At 47.4% G+C, this 13,109-nt stretch overlaps 1 protein-coding gene across 1 annotated transcript; it reads left to right on the top strand.

Annotated features, from left to right (window-relative positions):
* The first annotated feature begins 1,369 nt into the window (after positions 1 to 1,369).
* GLCE (glucuronic acid epimerase) lies at positions 1,370 to 9,910 on the top strand. Its single transcript, XM_009488609.2, has 3 exons — positions 1,370 to 1,925; positions 6,010 to 6,255; positions 8,886 to 9,910. Exons 1-3 carry the CDS (start codon positions 1,379 to 1,381, stop codon positions 9,908 to 9,910), a joined length of 1,818 nt encoding a protein of 605 aa, XP_009486884.2. The 5' UTR covers positions 1,370 to 1,378.
* The last annotated feature ends 3,199 nt before the right edge of the window (positions 9,911 to 13,109 follow it).

Here is a 13,109-nt window from a genome sequence, read left to right as displayed (position 1 = left end):
GAAAGAGTGGTCAAGCATGGGAACAGGCTGCCCAGAGAGGTGGGGGAGTCCCCATCCCTGGAGGGGTTCAAAAAACGGGTAGAGGTGGCACTTGGGGGCATGGTTTAGTGGGCATGGGGGTGTTGGGTTGATGGTTGGGCTGATGATCTTAGAGGGCCTTTCCAACCTTAATGATTCTATTCTAGTTTTACTTCCATTAAAAACTAATCCAGGCACCAAGCCAGGAAACATGAAATTCTTCCTCTCCCTTTAATTGGTTTAGTGTGGACTTGGTAGTGTGAGGTTAATGGTTGGACTGGATGATGTTAAAGGTCTTTTCCAACCTACACGATTCTATGATTCTATAACTTCTGAATTTATTTCCATGCTGCTCAGCCTTGCTCCTTTCCAGGGCTGTAACAGTGGTGTTGGAGCACACTTCCGCTTCATGCAGCGGGAGGTTTATCTTGCAGGGGAAAAAAAAAAAAAAATACAAATTCCAAGAGAGAGTTTACATAGCTTCTGCCTTCTCCTGGGGGACCAGGACACGTGAGCCCCTGGTGTCCGTGGAGGTCCTGTCCCCTGGGGCGGTCCCGTACTTTCCCAGTCCCTCCTTCGCTTCTTCAGGAGGCTCCTGGCTCGGGGCCGCCAGCACCGTCCCCACCTCGGCTCTGTAAAGTCCTCCGTTACCAGCCCGCTCGCTCCTCCTCCTCCACGACTTTGTTCTAAAAGTGCATTTGAGGTGCGGTAACGGCAAGAGTCGATCCAGCCTTGAATGTTGAGTTTTCATCTCGGAAAATGTTTATAGTTCGTGCTTTAAAAAAAAAAAGGCAAAAAGAGCCATCTGTTCTTACGTAGATATCTCAGTCATTTCAGCTGTGTGAACTACGGGTATTTCTAGGCTTCAGGTTTTGATTGTCAGGCTGTTTTGTTGGAAATCCCTCTTTCACGGTGCTGGGTAGGTGGCGGTTATATTCTGCTGAGGATTTCTCTTCCTCCTGTGCGCCGAGGCCGGTGAGAATTTGTTCGCTGATTGCTGGTGGTTGCAGAGCATCTCGTTAACACCAAGCTTTTCATTTAGAAGCAGTTGCCCTGCGGTCGCCGCTGCTTCTTTGCGTCCTTTGCATTTGGTGAAACAATCGGTTGTCGCAGGAGGGAGGCAAATCGGGACTTGCTACGGTTGATCTCGTTGCTTATGGAGAGCTGGAAAAACCCAAATTCGCTTCTAGGTGCCCCCACCTGTCCCCTTCCCACCGAACACCATCGTGGTGCGCACGTGGCGATGCTCCCGCCGGACAGGCTCTGCCGGCGCTCCGAATTAGCAGAACCAACAGCTCCGGCTTTAAGCACCCCCACCTGAAAAGCTCTCCCCTCTCTGTTTTGCAGGTATGGTGTGAATATGCGTTGCTTGGCAGCTCGGGTCAACTACAAGACTCTGATCATCATCTGCGCCCTCTTCACCCTGGTGACGGTGCTGCTCTGGAACCGATGCTCCTCCGACAGAGCCGGCCCCTTTCCCCGCAGCCTCGCCGGCCCCGAACGCCGAGCCGCTGCCGCCTCCGAGAGCGACCCGGCCCGGCAGCAGAGCGAGGAGGCATCGCCCCAGGAGCAGCAGAAGGCTCCTCCGGTCGCGGGGGGCTTCAACGGCAACAAAGCCCCAGGGCTGAAGTACGAGGAGATTGACTGTCTGATCAATGACGAGCACACCGTTAAAGGGAGGAGGGAAGGCAACGAGGTCTTCCTGCCGTTCAGCTGGGTAGAGAAATACTTTGAGGTTTATGGGAAAATTGCTCAGTACGATGGTTATGACAGGTTTGAATTCTCTCATAGCTACTCCAAAGTATACACACAGCGAGCACCTTACCACCCCGACGGGGTCTTCATGTCCTTCGAGGGCTACAACGTAGAGGTTCGAGACAGAGTGAAGTGCATAAGTGGTGTTGAAGGTGTGTGTCGAGCATTTTATTTTTTTTTTCTTAATAGTTGAAATCCTGCTTAAAATTTGCCGCCATCATTTGAGATGCAAAGCGATCTTAATTTTGTCATGGTAGTCTCGATAAAAAAAAAAACTTTGAGAAATCGTGCGCAGTCTCCGCTTCGTGCCAAGTTTTCCCAGCTCCCGTCCTGCATCCTGGGAATTGGCCTAGATGACATTTAAAGGTCCCTTCCAAGCGATTCTATGGTTCTGTGATCTCCGGTTTTACTGGTTGCAGCAAACTCCAGAGGTGCCGGGACACTTCTCTTCCAGTGCTGCTGTCAGGCTTTGGCATTGTTGTTGATGCTTGTCATATCTGTCAGGGAGCCACACTGATTTTAAAATCTGAAATTAAATTAAAAAAAGCTTGGCCCTGCTGTCTGAGGAGGCTCCTGCTTCCCCAGCCCCATGCTTTGAGCCACACGGCACTGCTGGCACCTGTGGAACAGCCTGGCCGCTCACGGGCAGCTGAATATACTGCCCAATACTTCTCCCAAGTAGTTAGTGATAGGACGAGAGGAAATGGGCTCAAGCTGCACCAGGGGAGGTTTAGGTTGGATATTGGGAACAATTTCTCCATGGAAAGGGTGGTCAAGCATTGGAACAGGCTGCCCAGAGAGGTGGTGGAGTCCCCATCCCTGGGGGTGTTCAAAAAACGGGCAGAGGTGGCACTTGGGGACATGGTTTAGTCTGGTCTACCCTTGACTGGTTTAGTGTGGACTTGGTAGTGTAGGTTACTGGTTGGACTGGATGATCTTAAAGGGCTTTTCCAACCTCAACGATTCGATGATTCTATGATATTTGTGGTTTCGTCTTTGGGTTTAACAATACCGTGTCTCCTTGCGTTGCTGGAGATCCAGCAGTCAAACCTTCACCGCTGGGCTGCTCCAGAGCAAGCGGGGAGGGTTTTTGCCCAGCAGCGTGGGATTAACGCTTCCCAAAGCTCGTCCTGCGCACGGTCCGGGTAAATGGGCATCACGGCGCTGCCGCGCCCGGGCGGGCAAGCCATCCTCTTGCCTTCTCCTGCGCAAGGTGCTGCTGCCCGCAGCGAGGAGAGGAGGTTTCGGAGAACTGCTGAAGGGTTAAAAAGCTCTCCCATCATCGAAGCATCCCTGGATAAAATTTATATATCGTAAAACCTTTCCAATTGGCACTTTTGCTAAACCGTGCAATCGGGAATTAGGACTCAAGGTCTTCCCACGTCTCAGCAAAGATTTGATCGTAGAAAATCCTTGTCAGGTTTCATATCAAAAACTAATGACTTCATAAAACTATTATGCAATGTGACACTGTGCCCCCTCATAAATTAAAGACCAACTTTTTCTTAATAAAATACATTAATTTTCATGCATCTCGGTGATCGGTGACGCTCTGCTGTGTTGATATGAGCTCTTCCCATGATATGGTCACTGTAGAAAGCCGGCGTGGCATGCAATTAATTTGTCTATAAAGGATTCTCATTGACATAACCTATACGTTTGTCTGTTTGCGTTCTTTTTTAAGGTTACTCTCACATTTTTATTATTTTTTTTTACCTCTCATCCTCGTTACATCTGCCAAGGAAAGGAAACAGGGCTCTGAAACTCGGGGCTCTCCCAAAGGTGCAAATGCATCCTGGTAACTACACGTCCGCTACGTGTGAGCATTGCCCTGCTCAGGGTTTACGTCTGCTGTGAGGGGCTGAGGAGATGGCTTTTCTTTCTAATTGCCACAGTCGTTGCTGATGAGCTGCAGCTTGGGATATGAATAACAGCCACGGGAGCTGCTTTTCTTGTTGGGCGGTGGGCTTGGACCTAGGCCTTGGAGCTCCCCCGGTTTTTGCGTGAAACGTGGGAGATGCGCGAGATGCCCCTTGCAGCTGGACTCCGCGGCGCGTATGAGGTTTTTCGGCGCAAAAAGCTGAAATTCAGTAAGAACAAATTGAGAGCCGGGACAGATTCGGCAGCTTCTTGCCTTGCCAGGTGTGCGCGCGAGGTGCTGCGCGTAGCTGCTCTCTACTTAAACCTCGAGAGACCAGCGAGTTTAATGCTCGACAACGTGGTTATTTATCTATAAACCTTGCTTTTTTGCGGCATGTGATTTAAGACCTGCCATTGTGAAATGCGGCGCCAGAGCCGGGGTTTTGTAAAGGCAATAAGAGTTATTGGCATCCAACAAACAGGCTGGAGAAGAGAAATAGTTGTAGTTTGTAGAGAAGGGGTTTAATATTAAAATTAAGTTCTCAGGCAGTTTTAGGCTCTTGCCTTGCATCATTCCAGCCCTAGATATTCTCATATTGCTGCACGATGAAAAAACCCCCTCGTGTTACGTTTTCACCTTCTCTCTTTCTGCAAGGTTAATGTGTTGTTATGTCCTATGACCTGGAGAATTTAATCTTGTCATCTTGTATAAATTTCAAGTAAAGCTCTTATAGCAGATTTCTTTTTTTGCATCTTTCAGTCTCGGTGAATGCACCCCTAACTGAGAATGTTTAGCATTAATAAGCGAGCTGGCTTCCAGGAGTTGAAATAATACGTGGTATTTAAATGTTTCCCGGGATGGTTTTCTCTTTAGGCGGCAGTAAGCCATCACATCTCCATCAGTAATATTTATTAGTAACACAAAGCACCGAAATATGTATGAAAATGTATCTTTTTACATTTAGTTTAAGTAATCTTTTCATCGTACCAGATTTCAGAAGAAATTGGTTTCTGAGCTTGACATTGCCAAGGGGGAAAATGGTGCAAATGCCAACATGTTTATTTTCATTTTCTTTTTTTCTTTTCTTACGTGCATGCAAAGGTTTACAGTACTAAATATCCTTGGTTTCCTGCAAGAGGGTCACAATATTCCCACTTTGGATTCGTATTTAGAGGTGGGGAATTTGTTCCAAATAAAATCCAGGACTTTAGGAGAATCCTGGTTTTATCCGTATCTTAAGTATCGTGTGTTTGCTGGCCTGCAGAGGTATGTGTATAAGTCTCCTCCTTAAAAAACCAAAAAGCAGTTTGTTTCCCTTTCCCACGCAGCCGGTGGTGCCATAGGCAGTTTATGGCGCGAGGGTTTTTCCACCCAAAACTGGAGGCTGCAGCTCCTGGGAGCTGGTGAAGGGCAGGCGGAGGAGAGCCTGGAGCTCGGCGGGGTTCTGCGAGTTCACCTCCGCTAACGATCGTAGCGGAGGGTGGAAGTTTTATATCGAGCACGGCTGTGTGACATTGTCTGAGCTCATACGACGGGTTTTGCATGTGAAATCCAATCCGTCGGGCTACGGAAGATGTTCTCTGTGATCTTCCTGCTTTGAATCCTCTACAGAGGTGATGCTCCAGGGGGTTCTTTTGGTCGGTGCAGACTTTTAAATCTAAAAATCACCCTAACCCTAAACGAAATGTGCTCTCCTGCGAGGCTGCCAGCTTTTGGGACGGGGAGGGTTAATCCCAGGGACGGCTGGGCTGGAGCAGTAGCTCTGTGGGTGGAAGAACTGGGGCATGTTCTGCTGGTAGCGCATGGAGAGCTTGGCTGGCTTCCGCAGGCATCGCTTCAGACTGTGCTTGCAATGCTCTTAGGGGAGCCAAGGTAATTGGAGCAGATTTGTAGATGCTGGGTAAATTGCTCTTCTAGCATCGAATCACTCTTACAAAACCTAGTAATAACATATACACTAAATTTGCAAAGATTTATGTGGCGTTAAAGGGATTGTGTTAGATATAACGTCGTTTGGAGATTTAGCGGTCTCGGGGGTAGGGGGGAAAAATCTGTTAGGGCATTTTAAATGTATTTTAAAATAAGGATGATGCTTCAGTACACAATTAAATGAGAATGTATGGAAGACCACGATAAGGACTTCTCTGCCACTCAAATCTGCTTAGTTTTGACTAGTCATGGATCTCAGCGTAAACGGGAGCAATTCAGTCCTCGAACAGGACTTTTCCTCAGGTCTAACTAACGATGACACCTAGAAACATCATTTGCTAGAAGTAAAGGAGCGATGGGGTAAGGAGGAGGAGCGTGCAGGGCTGCAAACACTGCGGTTTTTGACAACGTGCCGATAAAACGCTCATTTTCTTCTTCTCTCATAGGTGTGCCGTTGTCCACGCAGTGGGGACCTCAAGGTTATTTCTACCCCATCCAGATCGCACAGTACGGGTTAAGTCACTACAGTAAAAACCTGACGGAGAAACCACCTCACATCGAGGTGTACGAAACGGCCGAAGAGAAGGAGAAAACCGGCAGGTCCGGGGAGTGGACGGTGCCGAAAGGCTGTTCTCTGGCCACGGTGTCTGATAAAGCCAAGTTCACTAGCGTCAAACAGTTCCTTGCTCCAGGTGGGTTATCCTACACGCGTGGCAGCTAAGCCACCTCCATTCGTTGCACAGATGGTATCGGGGGAGCTTTAACTTGCTGGGATTAACGTGTTTTCGTGTATCCTGCGTGACTTCCCATCCTTAAGATCTCACCTGAGAATGTCATCTCGTTTCCGTAGCTCTGGAGCTTTTCCTTTTCTTCCGTTGTCTCTCCGTCACTGCTTTTTCAACGCTATTTTAATGAAAAAAATGCGTGGATGTATGCGTGGAGGGCAATGAGAAACTATAGTCACGTTTCCTGAGCTTTTCAGCTTCTGTCTCAAAATAGAAGGGGAAAAAAAAAAAAAAAGAAAAAGGAACCAGTTGTGAAGCCTGGGAAATAGCGCTGACGTGTGATAAGCAGATGTTGACAGATGATAGATAAGGTCTATTTTCAGCCTGGAGCAAGCGTAGCACGCGCGGCTCTCCGGCTGGACCCGGGATCTCTCTCTTCATTGGGATGCAACTATTTTTGCAAAATTTGAGATCTTAGTTCTGGCTGAGTGCTGCGCAGGCGTTTGCAGAGGACTGGGAGAGGGCGGTGAAGATCTGGGGCTGCATACGGGCGCGCTCCTTCACCTGCAGACGTGCGAGATGCATTTTGTTGCCGTCTCTTCAATTTACCGTGCTCTGTTTCGTACTTAGCAGGGAAATTCATTATTTCATGCAAGAGTTTCCTTTGTGCTAGGACAGGCTCATTAATAAGGACGTAATGTATTTTTCCTCAATCAATACCCATTAGAATTAATGAGTCCATTACTTAAAAAGACAATGAAGTAATTTTCAGTTGGCACCTTAGGCCTGGGTCTCGAGGGAAAAAATTGTCGAACACTCTTGTGTCTTTGTAGTAGACAAATACGGCGAGAGGAAAGGCTAAAAGATCTGTTATGTATTCTCTCCTCGTTCTTTATTGATGGCAGAGTAATCTGTGGGGCTAGAAGGCCACGGTATGCATCCACTCGTCTTAGATGGCCTTAAGTAATGGATTTATAGGCGCTAAGGCAGTGCAAACAACGGGCAGCCTTTAGTTCTCCTTCGCTTCTTAAAACTCTGGGTTTTTTTCCCCTTCTATTATAATTCACTTCGTTATCACACAAGCATTTATTTACAAGGAACCATAAAACTCTCTTGACAGGAATTGCGAGTGGGGTTTTTTAATGAGATTCTTCACAGGAGCAAAATGTTGCGTCGCAAAGCGCTTGGTTTCTTCTTCCAAAGCAGATGCTGATCTCCAAAACTCAAAGGAGTGACGCTTTTAACTTTAAAAGATTGGAAAACCTGGCATTCAGTCGAAATAACAGGTCCCGTGCAATAGCACCTTACAGCGCAAGACGTGGAAACGGTCGGGATGCGAAACGCCGTAGGTGGGTTTGGGAGACGGGGAGAAGCCCCCGCTACGCGGGGAAGGCGGCCCGTGACTCGGTGGTGGCTCGCAGAAATATCGGTAGGGCGTTTCACACGGCGAGTAGGCGCAGCACGGAAAGGGCTGCCTCGCGCGGGAGAATTCTGTTCTGTGGAAAGCCGTTCGTTCAAGATGACTGTCTTTAAGTGTTTATCATCCCTCTGTGCCTTCAACGCTACAGGATTTGCACGCAGCCTTACAAACTAATTAGCCCTTTGATCTTCTAGTATAGGTTTTTTGGGGAGGAGTTGATTTTACGTTTTAGAATCTAGCCTGCGAGAGAACACTGGATTTCATTACCTGGCATTGCCTAGGAGCTTTATTTAATATTTTTTTTTTAAATTAACTGAGTTTTGCCAATGGAGAGGTTAATAAATACTCTAACACGTTAGTCTTTCTATATTATTTTCTATTTTTCCCTCCATTAAACTAATCAGCACGCTGTTTTTTGGAACTGTCAGGTTGGGGAAAAAAAAAAAAAGTCACAGATTGAAATATTAGTCCCGGGGTGATCCTAAATACCTGCTTCTCAGCACCCCCAACCTTTTTTTTTTTTTTTTTTTTTTTTTGCTGAAAACGGAGCTTTATGCAGAAACGCAACTGCTCAAGCAGTGCTGCGTTTTTGGCGTCTTTTCTGCCAAGTGAAATTTTCGGTTCGGGACAAAACGCTGGCTGTTGGTTTATATTTTTGACTTATGGAAGAGGAAAATCACGCAGCGTCTCCGTTCTTGCAGCTTGGCTGCTGTGCCCCATCCTGGAGGAGAAATCCGGCTCTGCCTGCCCTGCATCCCGCCAGCAGGCAGCTGCAGGCAGCAGTCAGACCCCCGGTTGGTGGCCCTTTCCCTTCCCCCCGATGCTGCTGCTGTGCGTTGCACTCCTCCATCGATCAGGTACCAGAAGCCTCTGATAAAGCCATCGATCGAGCCCCTGGCGCTTCTGCGCCGCGGCGTGTCAATGGAGGACGCAAACGAGTTCTCCCCAGTGCCGCGGGAGACGGCCTTCGCTCACGGATTTGCTTTTGTCCTTAATTAAATAATATATGATAGCGCGCGGAAAGAATGATTGCATATTGATGGGCTGCCCTAAAAGCTTTTGGATCCTGCCTGGTAAGAGGGCTTACCTCTGGACGCTGCGCTTCGTAGCTTAAACGTTTTGGAGAAGTGAGTGCTTTACCGCTGAACGAGGCTTTTCCTTTTTGTTTGCTTTGCAGAAAATACCGAGGGAGTATCTCTGCAGCTTGGGAACACCCGAGATTTTATTATTTCTTTCGATCTCAAATTCATAACCAACGGGAGCATTTCCGTGGTTCTCGAGACGACCGAGAAGAACCAGCTCTTCACCGTGCACTACGTCTCCAACACCCAGCTCATCGCTTTTAAGGACCGAGACATCTACTACGGCATCGGTCCCAGGACTAGCTGGAGCACCCTCACCAGGGACCTGGTGACCGACCTGCGGAAAGGCGTCGGCCTCTCCAACACGAAAGCCGTGAAGCAGACCAAAATCATGCCCAAGAGAGTGGTGAGGCTGGTAGCCAAGGGTAGAGGCTTCCTCGATAACGTCACCATCTCGGCCACCGCGCACATGGCGGCTTTTTTTGCTGCCAGCAGCTGGCTGGTGAGGAACCAGGACGAGAGGGGCGGCTGGCCCATCATGGTGACGAGGAAGCTGGGGGAAGGATTTAAGTCCTTGGACCCGGGCTGGTACTCGGCCATGGCACAAGGACAGGCCATCTCGACGCTGGTGCGGGCGTACCTGCTGACGAAGGACCACACGTTCCTCAGCTCGGCTCTGCGGGCGACGGCGCCGTACAAGCTGCCGTCGGAGCAGCGCGGGGTGAAAGCCGTCTTCATGAACCGGCACGACTGGTACGAGGAGTACCCGACCTCGCCCAGCTCCTTCGTGCTCAACGGTTTCATGTACTCCTTAATCGGGCTGTATGACTTAAAAGAAACGGCTGGGGAGAAGCTGGGGAAGGAGGCGCGGGTCCTCTACGAGCGGGGCATGGAGTCCCTGAAGGCCATGCTTCCCCTCTACGACACCGGCTCAGGGACCATCTATGACCTTCGGCACTTCATGCTCGGCACCGCTCCCAACCTGGCGCGATGGGACTATCACACCACCCACATCAACCAGCTCCAGCTCCTCAGCACGATAGACGAGTCCCCCATCTTCAAAGAGTTCGTCAAGAGGTGGAAGAGCTACCTGCGAGGCGGCCGGGCAAAGCACAACTAGAGCTTACGACCAAACCCCTCGGTCCTGCTGCCTTGCAGAGGTACACTCTCAAAGGTTCCATCCGAAATTTTGTACGGACCGTTTCAAAGAAGTGATCCTTAAAACTGATCTCCTGAAATCATTGCATTCCAGTGTGAAAATATTTGGGTCTGATGGGTAGGATTCGGGAACTTCACCTGTCCTTAGTGCTCCACAGCGAAACTGTCTGCACGAAGCAAAACCCCTTTGTGCTCCTGAGTTTGGGGACCTTTTTTTGGGTTGGGTTTTGGTTTTGTTTTTTTTTCCTTTTTGTAGGAAAATATTTACAGAAGCCATACAGGTCTCAAAAATCCAGCACTTGCCTGAAAAGTTAGTCTGTGGCCTCTTTTAAAACGGAGTTATATGTGTATGTGTTGGAACAGCGTAACAGATCATGTGGTGTAACACCGTAAATGTGTATTTACTTGTAGCCTGGGTAGTGGACAGTGTATCTTTTTAAAGGTTTATTTTTTTTTTTTAATACGGATTCTTTTCTTGGGGTCAAAAATACACCCTTTTTTTTTTTTTTTTTTTTTTTCCTTCCCAATTTTCTCTATGGAGATCCTTTAGCTGTATGGTTTCTTTACAGACGTGTGGACGGAAAACACGCAGACAGCACGCAGCCTTCGAAGTCACGTCACGTAAGCGCAACTCGGTGGGGCTCGCGGACCTCACAAAGCCTGCCACCGTGCCACCCCCCTTTTGTAAAGCCAAATTTACCATCGCCGGTCAGATTTGCTGGTGTCATCTCCTCCCTGGTAGCTGGAATCTCTTGTCGTGGAGCCTGATGCTTGGTACTGTATGTTTTAATTACATCTGAGAGGTTTCTTTAAGCTTTGGCAACTTCATTCTTCGGGAGACTTGTCTTGAATTCCTGAGTGTGACGTGGAGCTCGTTTTGAGTGGCGCACGGGAAATTCAATTGGAATGAATTAAGATTTTCCTACGGTGATTTTCATTTTTAACCTGCTTGAGTGTATCAAGCATTTTAAAAATTAAAATTACCCCAGAGGGCTTTCCAGCTCCACCTGTGCTTTAATACCAAGTTTCACCTCTGCCTACTGTCTTACTCATCGTGTAAGGGGTCGTTACATCTCCAGCGCTGGCTTCTTGGGTGTGCTTTGTCTTCGTGGCTCTGCCAAGCGTGCAAGGGTATTTGTGCAATAACCGAACCCGTGTCCGAACCCAAACGCTTTCACTGTACTGTTGTAATGCAGAAGAAACGCGGCGGTTTCTTTTCCCTATTTATCAATCCTTTACACCCACCATTAACCTGCCTTCTCGGCGTGTAGAGTCCTGGTTGATGCAGAAGAGTAGAACCAACCGATTGCATCGTTAGGTCAGGGGTGTGTAGTTTGGTAGCGTAGCAAATACCCAGTTTTCGGCTCTGTTGAGGCATGCTGGTGTTTGCTCTAAGAGTCCCAGACTCGAAAGCTCCCAACATACGCCGGCGTGGCAGGAACGTGTATTAGCTTTGGGTTTTTTCCACTGATCCTATTACATGTTGTACGTGTAGGTGGGGGTTAAGCTTAAGATGTTCCTACTGAGGACAAAGTTCATTGAAATCACAAAAAGGCTGGGCACAAGGACAATATGCATCTTGATGATTATTTTTTTTTTTCTTTTCTCTATTTTTTGACGCTTTTTCTATTTCTCGCAGATATTTGCAACAACTTTGTAATTACTTGATCTTTGCAAACGCATGCTACGATCATATCAATATGAGAAGTGGATGTCACAGGAGAGAGTTCAATACCAAAGGTAGCAGAGGTGAATTTTTTTTTTTTACGTACACGTGTATACACACACACACGCGCGCGCGCGCACACACAAAACCCGGAAAAAATGTGCTTCCTTTACGAACGACTGGTCCTTACTGCAAACACAGAAACGTCTTTCTCCTGCGTGTTTCCTCCATCTTTTGCCCATTTTGGATTTGGAGAATCTAGAGACACTCTTTGGGTAATGCTCAAGAGATGGTATCGGTGCCTTATGGAGGCCACAATTTCCTCTTTTGTTTTTTTAATTAACGCCAGTTGAAAAATTGCAGTGTCGCTGATCTTTTCAGGGCTTCGTGAGAGTCGGCCCGGCAGCTGTTGGATAGGTGAGCTCGGAAGCGTAGTTGGCCATGCCAACGCCGTTGGTCCTGTCAGACCACCTTATCCTTAGCATCTCCATCGCGTTTTTGTTGGCCTTAGCACGCATGTAAATTAAACCAACCACCATCAGAGGTTGTAGAACCGAAGAGACTTAGCGTGGGGGTTTCTCCTCTTATTTTTTTTAATTGAGTTATGCAGTGGAAGAGGATTATTGGACATTGGCGCCCATAACTTCATCGAATTCACTCAAGTGGGGTTTTGTTTGTTTTCAGTCTTCAAACTGATAAAGGTCTTAGCTGCTAAGATCTGTTTAATCTTTCCATGAGGCTTCCTGTACGTAGACTTCATTGGAAACATAGTGCGCGTGGGTATATGCAAACCAGTGACACACAAGCACAACTGTACAAGTGTGGCAGTGCTGCTTTTCTCGGCCATTGTGCAAGACATTCACTGAAAGCTGCTATTTTCATTCACCTTGTAATTGTACTTTATTTTTTCTACATTTTTTTTTTTTTTACATGTGGGATATACACCATGTGTTAAATATGCAATAAATTGTTTACAGGATGCTCTTGTAAAGGGTAGTCCTTTGTAAAGCTGTACAGACTTTGCAGTTTAAGCACAATGTGCACATGTTAGTTTTATATACAGCGAGACATGACTTTTTGCAGAGGGAAAGGTTCTACTATGTTTCTATACAAAGTAAATGGATCAACGTTTGTGCTTAATGTAAAGCTGCTTTATAAGACTGTAAAATAAATTTTTTTTATCTTAAGACGAACGTGGGGCGTTTTCGTTCTTCCAGTCGGTATTTCTGCCCTACGTGTGGTTGCAGGTGAGCCCTGACGAGCAATCATAGCGGTTCTGAGATGTCTCCTTTTGGGGAATTTTAGGTTTTTATTCTAAGCGAGTTGGAAAAAGTTCTTTCTTCAACAGTTAGGAGTTTGCTGACTTGGGGCAAGGACCGCAGGTGTATATTCTCTGTCTGCTCAAGTAAAGTTCACGCAGAATATTGCCAACGTGAGTTATTTCTGCTAAATACCTCTCATTTTGAGTTCTTACGATTTTTGTTAAGTAACAATT

Source organism: Pelecanus crispus, chromosome 7 (genome assembly GCF_030463565.1).
Source record: "Pelecanus crispus isolate bPelCri1 chromosome 7, bPelCri1.pri, whole genome shotgun sequence".
In the NCBI taxonomy this organism is placed as follows: domain Eukaryota; kingdom Metazoa; phylum Chordata; class Aves; order Pelecaniformes; family Pelecanidae; genus Pelecanus; species Pelecanus crispus.
Note: the sequence above shows the minus strand (reverse complement) of the source record. Positions and strands in the feature narration are given on the sequence as shown.

What these genes read in the sequence shown, in the direction of transcription:
- GLCE (XM_009488609.2), top strand. Translation starts at nt 1,379, where the DNA reads ATGCGTTGCTTGGCAGCTCGGGTCAACTACAAGACTCTGATCATCATC. An exon ending in GTGCATAAGTGGTGTTGAAG is followed by an intron (nt 1,926 to 6,009) that starts GTGTGTGTCGAG and finishes CTTCTCTCATAG; the next exon opens with GTGTGCCGTTGTCCACGCAG. An exon ending in CAAACAGTTCCTTGCTCCAG is followed by an intron (nt 6,256 to 8,885) that starts GTGGGTTATCCT and finishes TTTGCTTTGCAG; the next exon opens with AAAATACCGAGGGAGTATCT.